We start from the raw sequence: 16,543 nt of genomic DNA, 5'->3' as shown, positions 1-16,543 counted from the left end.
TTCATATAGTTTTATAATATTCTACGATTTTTTTTAGCTTTAGTCTTTGGATATTCAAAAGAGAGAGAAAAAAAAACAATAATTATATTCAAAGATTTAAGATAATTGTATTCTCAACGTCAAACTTTGAATCCGTATAATTTTGGAGATTCAAAACTTTATAATCTTCAAATCTTAACGCATTAGCATATATAAAATACTCTAAAAATGTCTATATACTATATTACTAATTCACACGCACACGCACACGCACACGCATTTGTTTTATTTAATTTCACACACACACATATATTTGTTTTATTTAATTTCATTACTTTTGTAGATAATTAATTCTCCAACGTTAAATTCCCACGTATTAATGTTTTACTTGTTTGTTGCAATAAATTAAGAAAAATAGTCCAATTCACTCCGACCAACAAAATCCAAATATTTTAAGATTAGGTCAATTTTGAACAAAAGTTATTTGAATTGAAAAAAATATAGTAATTGAACAATTAATTGAATCTAAAAAGTAGCTCAACATGATCAAATGGAGGGAACACCCATACCCACCTTAAAATATGGTTTTATTTTCCATAGCCCAATCCTAAATTATGTCTCCACATGGTTCGAGTGGGCCGGGCCGACACTACAATGGAGCCATTCACAGTCCGACCAAACAGTCACCTTCCCGCGTTTTTTCTTCTTCTCTCTCTTCTCCTTGTTCACTCCCATTTCCTCTGCCCCCCTCTACCTCCTGCTCGTCCCACGTGTTTGATTCGAGTTCATGCTTAGTAGTTGCACGGGTGCGATCTTCACTGAATCAGAGACTCATGGATGTTGCTAATATTCCTCAAATTCTATCTCAGACGCTTAGCAATGACGCTCAGGTTGTCCATGGAGCTACCGAGTCTCTCGATCGGCTATCTTCTCATCCTGAGCTTCCGTTTGCTTTACTCTATATTGCTACTGGTAACATATTCTTCAAGTTCTTTTGCTTCCTGTCGCTGCTATACTACTTAATTTTATCTTGTTCGGTCTTACTGTAAAGGAGTAACTCGAGCTCAGTGCTTGATTGGTGGGTTTAGAATTCAGATGTATGTTTTGTAGTTTGTGTTTTTTTGAACCGGAGGTTGGGGAAATACACGTGGGTTTTAATTTTATTCGGAATCAGATTAGTAATTAAAGAGGATGAATGTAGTCTACAGGGAAAAGCACGAGTACTCTTTGATGTATACTGGAGGTGCTATATTCAACTGAATCAACTTTTGGTTGGACTCAATCTATTGTGAACCGAAAGCTCTCTTGCCTAAATCCTTAAATATTTGACCATTTACAGACGTCGAAGTTCCAATATTGGAAATATGAGGATCACTCTCATTATTCATCCATTTTGAGATGGAATTTTATGTCCGGTATTAAAGACTATGAAAACCAAACGGGAATTCAATCAAAAGAAAAGGGATAAACTCAAAAAGGGATCATCATGAGAAGTGAAGAAACTTATTCTCATTGTCTATTAGATTTCAGATGGAACTCGATGTTTCTTTAATATGATATCATAGCCGAGGAAACTTAAAATGAGTATTCAATTAGGAGAGAAAAAATGTGATCTAAGAATGATATAAAGGGGAACCATCTCGAAGGAATTTGTTGAGGATCCTCCATGGAAAAGACGAACCTCACTTATTATCAATTGGTTTTGAGATGAAACTCACGTTTATCCAACAGGCACTCAATATAGTTTAAATTAATTGTTTTTTCACATTTGCACCATGATCTAATTAAATTTCACGGTGCTTATAAAACTTCAAACACAAACTTAAGTTTAGTGCCGTTTGGGATGGGGTGGGGGGAATTGCAATAAACAAATTCAGTTGAATTTCATTGCCATTTTAAGGTTGGACTGTTCATCCCTTCCATGTAGGAAATCATGATCAAGGTCAGAAGGTAGCCGCTGCAGCTTACCTTAAAAATTTGAGTCGAAGAAATATTGAGGGAGAATTTCCATGTTCAAATGTCAGCAAGGGGTTCAAGGACGAACTGCTGAGAGCCTTGTTCCAAGCGGAACCGAAGGTTCTAAAAGTTTTGGTCGAAGTGGTAATTATAATTCTTGCATGTCCTGTATGTTTAGTTTATGGGACACATCAGTACCATCTTGCCGGTGCATTCCTTATTCTTCTTCTTATATCTCTTTTATAATGTTCTGGCAGTTTCATAGCATAGTGATCAATGAGTTCGTGAAGCAAAACTCATGGCCTGAACTTGTGTCTGATCTTTTCTCTGCTATTCAAAACAGCAATCTTTCCAGCAATGGAGCTGAATGTCAAATGAATGCAATCAACGCCCTATCTGTTCTCTGTACAACTTGCAGACCTTTCCAAGTACGTGATTTTGTTTCAGCAACCTGTCGAACATTCAAATTCATGGATAGACTAACTGCCATCCTATTACATAGTTGGCCAAAGATAGTTTTGATAAACTCACAAATTGGTCAATGATTAATGTCTTGGTACAATTAGATGGCAATTTTTTTGTTCACATGACAGCTCAAGATTCTTACTATTTTTTATGCAATTGATTATTTTTCTTCTTTTTTACTGTTGTTCAGTTGTGTACCGTTCCTTCTTTCTATCCTTTACTCCAATGTTTACTATTCTACTTGATATTTAGGTAATAATTAGTGGTAAGTGCTGCAACGTTTTAGTGTTTAACTTCCCTACTATGAACTAATACTCTTATATGTTTTTTGATGTTTTGATTTGTGATTCTTGATCGTTTTCTTTAATGCTTGATGGAAGTCTAGGAAAGTTTGAAGTTTACATAGTTTTACAACGTGAGTTGAGGTTTTCTTAACAAATTAAACAATCGTTTATTTTGGCAGTACTTTTTGAATCCCAAAGATTCTAAAGAGCCCGTACCACCACAGTTGGAGCTACTTGCAAACACAATTATTGTTCCCCTACTAGCTGTGTTCCATCGTCTTGTTGAACAGGTTTGACACACTTTACCCATCCACGTAAATCTCAGCTTCCCCAAGCAAAATTTAACTGCGGGTGATTGTGTGTTTCTGGTGTCACACAGGCTCTTTCTAACCCAGATGGGAGGGAAGTTGAGATAGATAAGATTCTTTCGATAGTATGCAAATGTGTCTACTTTTGTGTAAGTAATTTTTCTTTTGTTTAATCCATTTTCTTTTGTAATTTTATAATTTTAAGATTATCTTCAAGTTTGTTATTGTATGCTATTTATTATTATCATTATTTTATAAAACTAGAATCTTGAAGTAAGAATTAAAAATTACGTAGACTATGAGAGAGGGAATGACATTTCTGCCTCTGTAATGCTGTTACTTATGCAGGTAAGGTCACATATGCCTTCTGCTTTGGTGCCTTTGCTTCCGTTGTTTTGCCGTGATTTAATTTGCATTCTAGATTCTATAAAATTTGAGACTGCAGTTTCCCCAGAGTATGGCAATGTGAGCTGGTTGAAAACCACAAAGAGAAGCTTGCTTATTTTCTGCGTCTTTGTTACCCGACACCGAAAGCATACTGATAAGTAATACAACTACCCTAAAGTCCTTTAAGTTCAGATTCAACTACTCTTGGTTACCATTTACGTTTATCTTTCCCTTGCATTTTCAGGTTGATGCCTGACATCATAAAATGTGTCTCGAACATTGTGAATTATAGCAAAAATGCCCATGTAAGCACTATTCTATTTCAGTTTGTTAAACAAAATAGGCCTAGATGTGATTATATCTAGAGAGTATTCTTCTTTACCAAGAAACCATATCAAAAGTTCTAATCCATCTTCTGTTTTATGGAAGAGAATTTGTAGTTTATTTTGGTTCCCTAACTCCTCATGGTAGGCCTTCTCTCAAATTTTGGAAGCTATGGAAATTCCCTCCCCAAGCTCATAAGATGCATTCTTTGTCCTGCATGCTCCCAGGACCACAGGGCACTGGGATCCTCCAATTGAAGACAGTTTGTTTATGGGGTACATTGAGATTGAAAGAAATTAGGAGTGTGGAGGGATATTGGGAGGAGGTTCGCTCTGTAGCTAGGTTTAACCCTTGCTTTGGATATTTGTGCCTATAGATCTTTGCAATTATTTGTATTGTTTTATTCTTTTGGATGTGAGCTCTGCTATTGAAAGGAGTGATTATCCATTAAGAAACTTGAAGATAAAATTCAGTTTGATTCTCTAGGTATAAGCCCATTTGTTGGAGACTGGTGAGAGAAGCTAACACACTCAATACAAAGCAATAACTGGGATGAAAGATGTCAATGTACATCGAACATTATACAACTTCTTGATGATGTACTCCTCTTCTAGTGCTGTTAATTATTGATGGGTTGATTTCCTGTAAACTCTTTTATTTTGTGACTTTTCAAATATCTATAAAAAGTTCTATTTCTTTTGTTTTATCTTTTTTTCTAAAATATTGTATGTTGGTGACAAGTTTCCCTCTTTTCTGGAGCAATTATTCTGATTTTATCCTATTTGTTTATTTCCTATTCAACATACAGTTTTGATGCTTTAGCATGTCAATTAATTGCTTATATGTTGATGCACTTTATAGGATTTTGTCTCAGTTCTTAGTCATTAGCATTAAATTTCCTCTGGCAGAAGCTCGACTCTTTATCAGAGAGGATTATTTCGCTAGCCTTTGATGTAATTTCCCATGTTCTGGAGACGGGCCGAGTATGAATTCTATTTTTTAACTCTTTGAATTGATTATACCTTCCCTTCCTTCCTTAGCGAAATGGAAACTCAGTTAGAGGCTAGTATGATTGGTCAGGATGAGGGTTTAACTGGACATTATCATTTATGTTTAAATAGGGGTGGAGGCTGGTTTCTCCGCATTTTTCAACATTGATACACTCTGGAATATTTCCAACACTTATAATGAATGATAAGGTAAAGGTTTTGGAGGAACCTTGTATTTTTCTCTATAATCCATTCATTGTCATGACTCAGGAGTTTGTTAACTAATCTTATTTTGTTTTCAAATCTCTTGAAAAGGACATTTCTGAGTGGGAAGATGATCCAGAAGAGTACTTAAGGAAGAATCTTCCATCTGACCTAGTAAGAAAGTCAATTTGTCATACTAATTGATCTTCATATTGGGTATTATTTCATAAGTTTTTCTTATTTATATTTCGTAGGAAGAGGTTTCAGGCTGGAAGGAGGATTTATACACAGCCAGGAAAAGTGCAATAAACTTGCTCGGCGTGATTGCAATGTCAAAGGTTGATACCTGTTTAGTTCACGATGAAATTTGTGTGGGCCATTCCTTTTATTAAGTGTTACTAGTAGTCTAATCCAAATACCTACAGGGGCCTCCCACAGTGACCAGTGCGAATGGTTCTTCAGCTTCATCGAAGCGTAAAAAAGGCAACAAAAGAACAAATAATCAATGTGCTACTATGGGGGAGTTGGTTGTACTTCCATTTCTTTTGAAGTATTCTATCCCCTCTGATGCCAATGCTTCCCAAACGAGTATTGTAAATAGGTAAATTTGTTGACATGCAGCCTGGTGTTCCAATTTAGTTAGTACATTGCATGATTTGGATATTCATTGATCTCATACAAGTGTGAGCTCTTGGTTCAGTGGCACATAACTATTGTCTGAACTAATTGTTACTTATGGTACGTGGTGCCACCCAAACTGTCTACTTATGCTGGATTTTACTATCATGTCTGACAGAAACCAATCGGTGAACTTTGTTTTAAAGAAAAGTTGTCTTTTACACTCTAGTCAACTATTAAAGAGAAATCTTATTTATGGCCTTTTTTTCATTAAAAAAGAGTTGTTCGCACTAGAACATCTACTAGGTCATCTTACACTTGAGCCTTGCAAGCTTGAATGGAATCTAAGTCTTTCTTTCCCTGCTTCTTAACTTTAAGTGGACTTCAAATGAAAATATGGGATGTGTAGATTCAACTTTATAGATGCTTTACTATAAGACAGCTGAGGGAAGTAGTGCTTTAAAGACTGTTACTCAATAAATGTTATCTTTTAGATATTATTTGGATCGCATAGTTTTTATTTGATTTTTTTAGTTATTCCATGCCAAATATACCTGAACTGTTTGGGGGGGGTGTTATCTAGAAATAGTTTTGCAAACATTGTTTTAAAGTTAATTTCCATTATTTTCTGTTTTGAAAAGCGTCTGGAAAATTATTCTTGTTTATGCTTTCATTTCTATATATCAATCAAAGACATTATTCATCCATCTTTTACTCAGCTCAATTAAAATCTTCTTCATGGTACTCTCTCCAAGAATTGTGAAGGGCACTCCATTCAGAATCTGTATTGCAGATGGCCTGCTTTTATCGAGCCTTTCTAAGCTTTTAATTTTTGAGTTCTTGTTTTGAGTCTCTTGTCTAAGTTTCTATTCTTGTGCAATTTAAGTTCTTGTTCCTGTTTAAGTTCTTTTTCTAAAAAAAATCAAAAGATATCTAAGGAGTTGTTTGAGGTTGTTATCTGAAAAGTGATTTCATGCTCTCCCCTCTCTTTTTTCTCATCCTTCCCCCCACCCTCAACCGTAACTGCCCTTATACCCTTCAGCTGCATGCCCTATATGCACATTGCACAACATACGCCATGGAACTCCACCTGATCATTGATCGTAATATTGTTTCCATTGCCTTTGATGAATTCTCCAGGATAGCCATGCAAAGATTACTGAACAAGAAACTCTTCCACTCCCTATCCTTGTCTTGGAATTCTCTTGAATGACTCTCCTCCTCTCATCTTTTTCATATATCAATTAAAATTATATACTTTTAAAATTAATCAAGTAATTTTAAAAAAGTTAATTTAGAAAAACTGAAAAAATTATAAAATCAGCAAACTATTGTTTTTGTGTTGTGCTATTTTTATTCAAATATTTTTTTCTCAAACATAATTTTTTTGGATGAAAAATGATGATGATGATTATTTTTTGTTATGGTTACCCTTTGAAACAAGCATCGTGAGTATTCAACCACCTGCAAATGGTTGCCTTTTGTTTTCTGGAATCACACTTGCTTCTTAATCTCTTATTAATTAAAAATGTGGTATCCTTTTCTCAACAGAAAAAAAAACTTGCTTATTAATCTGACCTCATCCTCAAAATGAATAATGTTTGAATAAATATTGGCGGTAGTGTTTGGAGCCTCAGAGTTGCTCACTTTTTGTTTTATATCTTATGGGTTCTGTATTTATCTGGATACAACATCTATGTTGCTTTATTGATTATTCCCTTTTCAATCGTCCTTTTTCTGTTCATTATTCTCTACTTTCTCATCATTATTTGTATCATCAGCTTTGAAAATTGTATCTAAGGTTTCAACTCCATTGTTTTTTCTTGTGGTTATTTTTCACCTCTAAACACACTTTAACTCGCCTTTCTGTCAATGGTTACAGTTACTATGGTGTGCTACTTGCGTATGGTGGCTTGCTTGATGTAAGGAGTAGTTCTTGGCTTCTACATTCACGAGCAAAGTGTGAATTATCTGTATTATAATATCTAATTCTGCCTCTGAATTGCTCTGCTTTGCAGTTTCTAAGGGAGCAACAACCTGGATACGTGACGTTTCTAATCCGCACAAGGGTGTTGCCTCTATATGCTATGAAAACATGCCTGCCATACTTGATTGCCTCCGCAAATTGGGTCCTGGGAGAGCTTGCATCCTGTCTGCCTGATGTGAGATATTACAAACCCTCGTGCTACTTGTATTATCCCTGCTTTTATTGTTACAATAAAGCGAGTTTAAACAAAAAGTTCACTTTCTCTATTTTTTTCACTCCTTAATTTTGAGAATTTAATTTTTTGATGACATGATCCACTCCCACATTTCGTTCTCTAACTTTGACTCTCTTTTAGGAGGTCTGTGCAGAAACATATTCTTCATTGGTTAAGGCATTATCCATGCCTGATAAAGAAGTTTCATTTTACCCTGTGCGAGTTTCTGCTGCTGGGGCAATAGCTAAGCTTCTTGAAGTAGGCCTTGATCAAATTTGTTGGATTGTCTCTTGGACTTTATACTATTTTTTTCCCATATTTTTCACCAGGATTCTATATTTTTTCTCTTCAGAATGACTACTTGCCACCTGAGTGGTTACCTCTTCTTCAAGTTGTAATAGGTGGGATTGGCCAAGATGACGAAGAAAACTCTATTCTGTTTCAGCTTCTCAGTTCCATAGTGGAAGCGGGAAATGAAAACATTGGCATCCATATTCCTCACGTAGTTTTGTCTCTGGTTGGTGCGATCTCAAAAAGCATACCTCCTAATTTGGAGCCGTGGCCTCAAGTATGTTCAACGTCTCCCGTGAGATTTCTTTATTTTTTTAATTATTATTTAATTGTTACTATTATTATTGCTATTATTGCAGTTTTATTTTCAAAAAGAAGTATCATTATATTTTATTTGAGGACACATCATTGTTGTTACTAATATACAGAGCTAAAAAAATGCATCATGGAAATTTAAAAAATAAATGCAACTTCACAGAAAATTCTGTTATTCAGGAATAGACAATGCCATAAATTTTTCTAAGATTCTGTTGTTAGATTTGAGTGAAAATTCTTTCTGCTAATTTGATGTTCATATTTTCAGGACTAACCTCAATAATTTCCTAAAGATTACGCATATTTGAACGAGAGAACAAAGTTTAAAACCAATTGTCTGTTCAAAACCGCAAAAGTAATCTTGTTAATTTGAATGAAAATGAATCAGGTTGACCACATTAGTCATTTTTTTGAAGTAAGTAAATTGGTTTGAATTTCATAAAATTAGGTTGACTACTGTATAGGAAAAATGCCTGAAAGTGAGTAAAAAAGTTTAAAAGGTGCAGAGATCCAATTGGACTGAAATGATAAAGTCTAGTTCAATCCCATTCTTTAATTCTGCACAGTTTCATTTGGTTCATGTTCTATACAAAACCTACTATTTCGTTCATGCTGTACCTTTTCTATGGTCAAATCAGTCTTTTGTAATTCTTATTTCCGGCATTTCTCTCTTCTTTTGTATTTTCATACCATGAATGAAATTGTTTATTAGTCGAAAACTATTTTATTTGGTCCCGACAATCTTCAAAATCTACCAAACCAAACTTAATTTTTCACCCTATTTTGATACAATAGCCCATGGTTTGAATGTCTGTTGCTCATTAATTTTGTTTAGTTCTAACTTCATGCTTTTATCTCCTTCGTTCTCTATTTTTTTATTTTTTGAAAGGAGACAAAGCTCGTTGATCTCTATTTATTGTTTCATTGTTTAAAAAATATTTATCACTTTCAAGTTTCAAATGGTTTAAAGTGTCAATAAAGTACTTTTTCTTCAACAAATGAGATTGGCATTGATGAATTCAATTCAACATTTGCACAGGTTGTTGAACGTGGGTTTGCAGCTTTATCAGTGATGGCTCAGTCTTGGGAAAACTTCATACTTGAGCAAATGGAGCAAGATGCATCATGTGAACGGTCAACATCTGATCAAGCCACAATCAGCAGGTCATTCTCGTCTCTCTTGCAGGAGGCGTGGCTTCAACCCATGTACTCATTGGTTAGTTATTAACTGGCTTGTTATTTTATGGGGAAGTAATTTTCTGGTTTAGATTTTCTTGATTATAATGATTTATATATCTATATCTATATATCTATCTAGATATATATATATACTGTTTGATGAGAAATAATGATCTGTTCATGGAGAAGATAATGAGATGAAAATGAAATATAGAAGAGGGAAAAGATATCCCACGCCTAGGGAGGACCAAAAGAACCTTCAGTTAGCTAAAACTGTAGACAGACTCCTGGATTTTAGTAAATATCTCGAAGGGAATGAAAAATTTCATTCCAATTTCTTGATTCTCATTCCCTTGAAGGTGCCTCAATTAGATGTTATATGCGCTCATTTTCTAATCTAATGTGTTGTTGATGTAACGTGTGAACATAATCAAAACAATCAGTTCTGGTTACTCCTAGATTGTATTGCGTCCTCCCTTTGGATAATGGGATATTTGATATCTCAAGTGAAGTATTCTGGATTCACAAAGTCTTGCCTTCTTCCGTAGGTTTAGAAGTAGATACAAAAGCAAAAACAAAACAGAGACTCCAGTGAGGAATTTTAAAGAGACAAGAAACATCGATATCAGTAGTCTGTAGAGGATGACTAAAGGAGACAATGTGTACCATACATCGGAGAGAACAAAAATGGCTGGAACACTGAGGGTTCACATGCAATAATCATGGGAAACATGGGAGATTGATGTACTTTGAGCATTAGTATTTTTTCATTTCATGGATGAAAAGTCTTATTCCCTAAAAATAGACAATAAAATAGTCCATCACTGTTAAATACTTATCACGAATAGACATATTAATGGTCTATCAATAACATACAAAAACTCTTGTGCTTTGAGCTAAAATCTCATATATCATTAATAAAGGGGCTTGTCTTCGTTTAAAAATAAAATAACATACATTTTTTTTTCATAAGCAATAGGCATAAAAATGAGAGACTAGGCAATTTCTTTATTTTGGATATTGATAAAACTTTGGTTAAGTTTAGGCTGGTAGTAACTGAGAGTGAAGAGTGCCATTCAATATCTCTCATTCGTCTTGCTCTATTTTGTATTTATTGCTCATTATGAATTTTCAGAAGTCCGAGGAAATGGATGATGATCGGGAATTCATGCCCCCTCCATCATGCATAGATCATTCATCAAGGTTGCTTCAGTTCATCATGTTGTCTGTTACAGAGAGCAATACTATTGAAGAGCTTAAAATATCTGAATTAGTATCAGTTTGGGCTGATATTATTGCTGACTGGCATTCTTGGGAAGAGTCAGAGGATTTCTCAGTCTTTAATTGCATTATGGAAGTTGTTAGATTAAATAGCAAATATGCACTGAAGAACTTTTTTGTGAAGTCAGCACCATCTCCTCCAGCTCCACCAGTGCCTCGACGATCTATTGTAGAAAACATTGGAGCTTTCATTAATCAGGCAATCTCAAAATATACATCTGCTACATGGAAAGCTTGTTCGTGTATTCCTATGTTATTGAATGTTCCAAATTACTCATTTGAAGCTGAAGGTGTTAAGGAGTCGCTAGTAGTCACATTTAGTCAGACATCATTTTCCCGTTTTAGGGAAATCCAAGGCCAACCCAGTGCATTATGGAAGCCTTTATTGCTTTCCATATCAACATGCTATATCTGTCATCCTGACACTGTAGAAAGAATTTTGGAGAAGTTTGATGGAGGAGGCTTCACTGTCTGGGTCTCAGCCCTGGGTTATCTCTGTAGCAGCTCTTTTGCACCTGGTCTGTCTGCGGAGTCGGAGATAAAGCTGATTGGTCAGTGGCTTTCCCTACCTCTTTTATTCTGAATTTATCACAAAATAAACCTTTTTTTTATACTTACCAGTAACCTCCTGCCTGAGCTGTACCAATTTTTTAGCCCAGCCCAACGAAACAACATAAGAAAGAGCTAAAAATATTAAAATAATAATAATAAAGTTTGCCACACTGTAAGTTGTGGTTGGACCACTACGCTGGGCTGGAAAAAATCGTGTACAACCAACTAGTGTCACAGTCAGCACTTTTTAACCGTGCGGTGCCTTGATTTTTTCTCGAACATGGCCAGTCTAAAGGCTAACTCTCAGCCATGCTGATGTGTCTGCTTGCACCAACTTGGCTTTGTCAAATTTCTCATTCTCATTGTAGGATTGAGACAACTAGCAGTCAATTTTTTTTAAAAAAAATTCTGTTTTGCAACTTTGGCTTTTCTGGTTAACAGTTCATGATACCATCTTGGTCAAATTGTCAAGATGGAATTCTAAGTGGTTGCACGCTTATGACGGTAGCAAGGGATGTTATCTCCAATATGATATTGGTGCTCGAAAATATGTCTCCATTTCCTTCGAACAATTTTGAATAGAAGAGTCTTTTCTATGCGTGATTGAAAAAAAAATAGAGAAAGAAAGAAAGTTGTGCTCCTGCATTTTAAGGTTAACATTTTTCTCGTTGTCACTGGAAGTTTAGGGGGCCATGGATGTAATTGTAAGTGGTACTTTTTAAAAACTATTTTCTGTTGTTAATTTCGAACTATGTAGGAAAGTATCTTAGTTTCCTTTAATTTCTTTTCTTCACTTTAATTTAAATTTTAACATGTTTGAATGAAGTTATGTAGTTAACAATTTTATATAGATGGGACTTTTTTAAATGGAGACAAGCTTCTTTATTGATAATAAACTCAAAGTACATTGAAGAAATATGTGAAGACGATAATTTTTATTTTCCACAATTTTTTTTTTGAAAATCATTTTAGAAATCAAAATACCAAACAAGTTTTCGACAGTTAAACATATAGACCTTTACTTATCCATTGCAAGTTAATTTCTTAGTTTGCCTTCTTGATTGTTGTTTGAGCTTTTATGTTAATAGTGTAGTACAAATATTTATTTTCAAGTATAACATTGTTCAGAATTCACATTAAACTTACACTACCCAGTGAAATTTCTTTTTCTTTTTTTTGCCTTGTTATTCAGTGATGACATTTGCCAAGGTGTTAGAACGAATAATTGAGTTAGGAAAGCCAAGAGACGATTTTCTGTGGAAGTGCTTTGGTTCATTGATGGAGGCATCTATACAGCTGAAAGAAGTGCGAGAAGAAAAGGAAGAAGAATCTGACGAAAATGAAGAGGAGGAGGAGGACGATGACGAAACAGAGGATGATGAGGTTTGACTTCAACGTGTGCTAAATACCACATATCCTCATACTCTCACAAATAGTATTTGCCCTTAATTATTACGTCCCCAACACATTCGGATGTGTTTCAGGATTCTGATGCTGATGAGCTTGAAGAAACTGAAGAAGAATTTCTGGATAGGTATGCTAAAGCAGCTATTGAATTGGAAAACTCTACTTTTATTGAAGAGGGGAATGTGGAAGATGAAGACCAGGATATTGAATTGGGTAAGTACATTAATTCTATTTTAGTGTATTATATGTAATTTTCTTGATAACTTGTGGAGGACGTCAATCTAGGATGGTTTTAACTGAAGTTCATCGGTATATTGCAAATGATACTAATCTTTCCTATTCCTTGAATAGATATTTATCTTCACATATTATTCTAGATTGGTGGGCACCATGTTAACATAATCTATTCTTAATTTTGATGGAAACAACACAACATTCTATTCTATAATTGCTATTATTTTCATCATTCCAATTTCAAAATTATTAAACTAGAGAAAATTGTAATAAAGTACGGTGTTATTTGCAATGTACCCTTAAAATTTGAAATTGTACCCTTAAAATTTCAATGGTAAAGATTGAGCCTTCAATCTTATATAAGTGTTTGGACCCTCAAACTAACACATTTTTAGAAATTGTAATAGTTGTATAAGTCTGAGAGTTTAATTTTTATCAGAGTTTAATTTTTATCATTTAGGATTCCAATTTTTTATAACTATCGTAAGTTTGTGGGTTCAACTATAACACTTGGGGAAGAAGTTTGAGGGCCTAGTTTTTATAATTGGATGATGTAATTACACTTCAGAGGTAGTTTTTTGCATCATTATTCTAATATCCGATTTAAGAGCTTACATAATTTTTTAAACACACCCAATGGTAAAAAGGGAACTACATGCGTTGTCTATAAACCAAATTTCTTCACTACTACATAACACACACGTTTGAAGTTTAAACCCTTAATTTTTATGCTGTATTTGGGTTTACATGCCCTATATTGCTTTTACTTGCAAAATCACAGGTCATTTACCTGGGATGCTTATTATTTTGACTCAAGGTCTTCAAAACGATTGCTAAGTGTGGTAGCCGCATTGAGTTTGTAATACATGGGAACTGTTTCGAGTACTAGTTTGAAATTCTAACATGGTGAAATGCAGGTTGTTATGAAGAGGTTGATGAGGGAAGGATCATATACACTCTATTGGAGAAATATCACCCCATCCTGATTCAAGGACAGGGGTGGCCGTCAGATCTCCCAATGAGATTCTTGAATGCATATCCAGATTATACTGCGTTTCTCCGACTCTCTGGGTAAAGATTATTAGGGAAGTTTGCCAAAGTTTTGAGGTTGGATGAAAAAGAATTAATGGCAACAGTTTTGGAAGTGTTCTTGACATTCTTATGCATTAAATTTGTGGTTTGTGTGTTATCTTTATTCTTTTATTTATTCATTGAGATCGCAAAGAATTTGAACCCTTGACTTCTCGATCGGGTTCACGTGATATGTGATATGTATGTGATTGACTTGCTTGAGCCTTAAATTATTTATATATGATTTTTTTCTTCTAAGCTGTAGAATCATCGACCTATGGAATAGTAATTTATTCGAGATGATTCAATAGGCATGTGATTAATCCGCTGTTATTCTTTTGATTACACTGGTTTTATTCTTCAGGATGGAAGAAAAGAGCCCAAAGTAAAAGGTCAAAGCTGATGTACGTTGGATCCTTACATCATGGTACGTGGAATCATATCAACCGTTCAATATCTATGCATTATATTGGTAAGCTTCGTACTTTACGAATTAACATTGGGAATTTTCTTTCTAGCCTGCCTCTCTCTATATATTAAAAGGAAAATAAGATAAAAAGAGCTTTCCTCTCATCCCATTTTTTCGTTTATTGAATCATTATTATTAGGACTATTTTTAAATATAGTTGAATAAACTAAACTATTTATAAAACACAGCAAAATAACAATCTATCTATAATAGATTGTGATATTTTAAATTTATAAATGTTTTTCAAAGTTGTCATTTTAGAATAAAATTTCTTAAATACCTCTCCTTTTTATTAAAAGAAAAAAAAAATTCAAATGGTCGTAGTTTGGGTGGGAAGTTGCGTAAAGGAACGCCAACCATTTTTTTAAGTTGGAATGTGAAGCATAGACCTCAGTCACAATCGGCCTTGTTTATTTAGCAACCAAAAATATCTAATTTTTCGTCCTTATATTATCAATTTTTCAAATTAAATCTATATCTATAATTAGTATTTCGAAAACATATTTGCACTATGTTTCTCCTTCATGAAAATTTTTATGAATTGAGTCAATTTAGATTCTTGAGTATGATCTTTTTTGGAAATTGTATACAAATCAATTATAGTATGTTTTATTATTTGATACTTGAGAAGTTCCCATGTTATACATACAAATGATTTTCAAATGTAATATTAATAGCATTTGGATCAGCTTATTTATAATAATTTAGAAATTTAATTGAAACAATTCCACACATTTTTCAAAAGATATTTAAATCAATACACTTGCATGTAAATTGATACAATTACTAGTTCTATATTTAAATTGATACAATAAATCAATATTCCAAATTATTGTGATTATTTAACTTACTTTAATAAAAAAATTGAAAAATTATTATGATTATTAAATTTTTAATCTTTAAAAATATAAAACCAAAACTTAGTAACATAAATATAAAAACTTTGGTTAGGGTGGGTAGGTAAAAAAAAATCTTAATTACTCACTTTATAATAATTATCTTCTTGTTTACATTATGTGATATTTTTCGTCTCATTATATGGATAAACTTCTCAAATAACTCTATCCTATAATAATTACAAACTTAATTCATCTCGACAAAAAAACCCATATAGAAACATGAGTTTAAAAATAAAAATTAATCAAAATAATATTTTGATTTATAGAAATTATTTTTAAATGACTATTAGAGTCTTGGTAAAATAAGTTGTACATTCGTTATTTGTTATAACTATCTGTACATGCGATAAGTGGAGTTACCCTTATTCAATACTTGTTACAATTTTTGAAAATATCTATAAATATAACAAAATATCACGATCGAGATTGCGATATTATGTTAAATTTTATAAATAATATGATTTATTTATTGGGAATTATATTAAATTAAAACTTGCGAGTTACAGGGCTCCACGTTTTGTTTTGTTTTATTTGTTTTTCCATCATATATTGATATGAATATATTAGTTGGGAGTGGCCAGGAATCTTCGTTTTTTATCTTAACGTTGGAATGCTCTAAAACTAATAGAGCCGTGCGGTATTATTTAAACTTCTCGTTGTTATCTTACCCTCCTATGCCCCACTTTTTGCTATTTCTATTTCAATTATTCCTTGCAATTTACTTCATTTGTTTGGGTCTAATGGCAAATGCTCGTGTCGACCGTTTGGATTGATTCGAGGAAATAAAATGTTCGGTAAAATATTTGTTTTTGTTTAAATTTATTGTTGTGAAATTTGTTTAGAATACATTTTAAAAAGTCGTTTCGAGTAGTTTCCAAACACTCTAATTTCTTTTTCAATATAACTTATTTTGTATTTAAACATTTGCAAATATAATTCAAACACATCATTCGTCCCTATGTTAAAAAAAGTGTATTTTTTTAGTTCCTAAAAGCACGTTTGGTAGATCATCTGAAAACATAAATTTGGAACCAAGAGATTCAATTAAAACATATATGTATTTTGTACTTTCAGATATGTGTTAGGTAGCGGATTCAAAAATTGAATTCTAGTTGAAAAGTTGTCTAAGT

At 33.5% G+C, this 16,543-nt stretch overlaps 1 protein-coding gene across 5 annotated transcripts; it reads left to right on the top strand.

The window, feature by feature from the left end:
- Positions 1-672: 672 nt before the first annotated feature.
- On the top strand, positions 673-14,618 carry LOC103497759 (uncharacterized). 5 transcript variants are annotated; one of them, XM_051091937.1, is made up of 22 exons: positions 673-951; positions 1,907-2,079; positions 2,193-2,363; positions 2,864-2,974; positions 3,064-3,141; positions 3,341-3,537; positions 3,624-3,684; positions 4,612-4,686; positions 4,825-4,902; positions 5,008-5,070; positions 5,151-5,234; positions 5,322-5,497; positions 7,397-7,436; positions 7,533-7,676; positions 7,857-7,973; positions 8,068-8,283; positions 9,361-9,537; positions 10,636-11,332; positions 12,526-12,716; positions 12,818-12,953; positions 13,892-14,045; positions 14,410-14,618. In XM_051091937.1, exons 1-22 carry the CDS (start codon positions 813-815, stop codon positions 14,432-14,434), a joined length of 3,303 nt encoding a protein of 1,100 aa, XP_050947894.1. In that variant the 5' UTR covers positions 673-812; the 3' UTR covers positions 14,435-14,618. The 5 variants fall into 5 exon arrangements, with proteins under 5 accessions (XP_050947894.1, XP_050947896.1, XP_050947895.1 ...); XM_051091939.1 differs by having other exon boundaries at positions 1,907-2,143; positions 2,279-2,363; XM_051091938.1 differs by lacking the exon at positions 1,907-2,079.
- Positions 14,619-16,543: the final 1,925 nt, after the last annotated feature.

Source organism: Cucumis melo, chromosome 11 (assembly GCF_025177605.1).
Source record: "Cucumis melo cultivar AY chromosome 11, USDA_Cmelo_AY_1.0, whole genome shotgun sequence".
NCBI lineage: Eukaryota > Viridiplantae > Streptophyta > Magnoliopsida > Cucurbitales > Cucurbitaceae > Cucumis > Cucumis melo.
Note: the sequence above shows the minus strand (reverse complement) of the source record. Positions and strands in the feature narration are given on the sequence as shown.

What these genes read in the sequence shown, in the direction of transcription:
- LOC103497759 (XM_051091937.1), top strand. Translation starts at nt 813, where the DNA reads ATGGATGTTGCTAATATTCCTCAAATTCTATCTCAGACGCTTAGCAAT. An exon ending in CACCGAAAGCATACTGATAA is followed by an intron (nt 3,538 to 3,623) that starts GTAATACAACTA and finishes TTGCATTTTCAG; the next exon opens with GTTGATGCCTGACATCATAA. An exon ending in ATGTTCTGGAGACGGGCCGA is followed by an intron (nt 4,687 to 4,824) that starts GTATGAATTCTA and finishes ATGTTTAAATAG; the next exon opens with GGGTGGAGGCTGGTTTCTCC.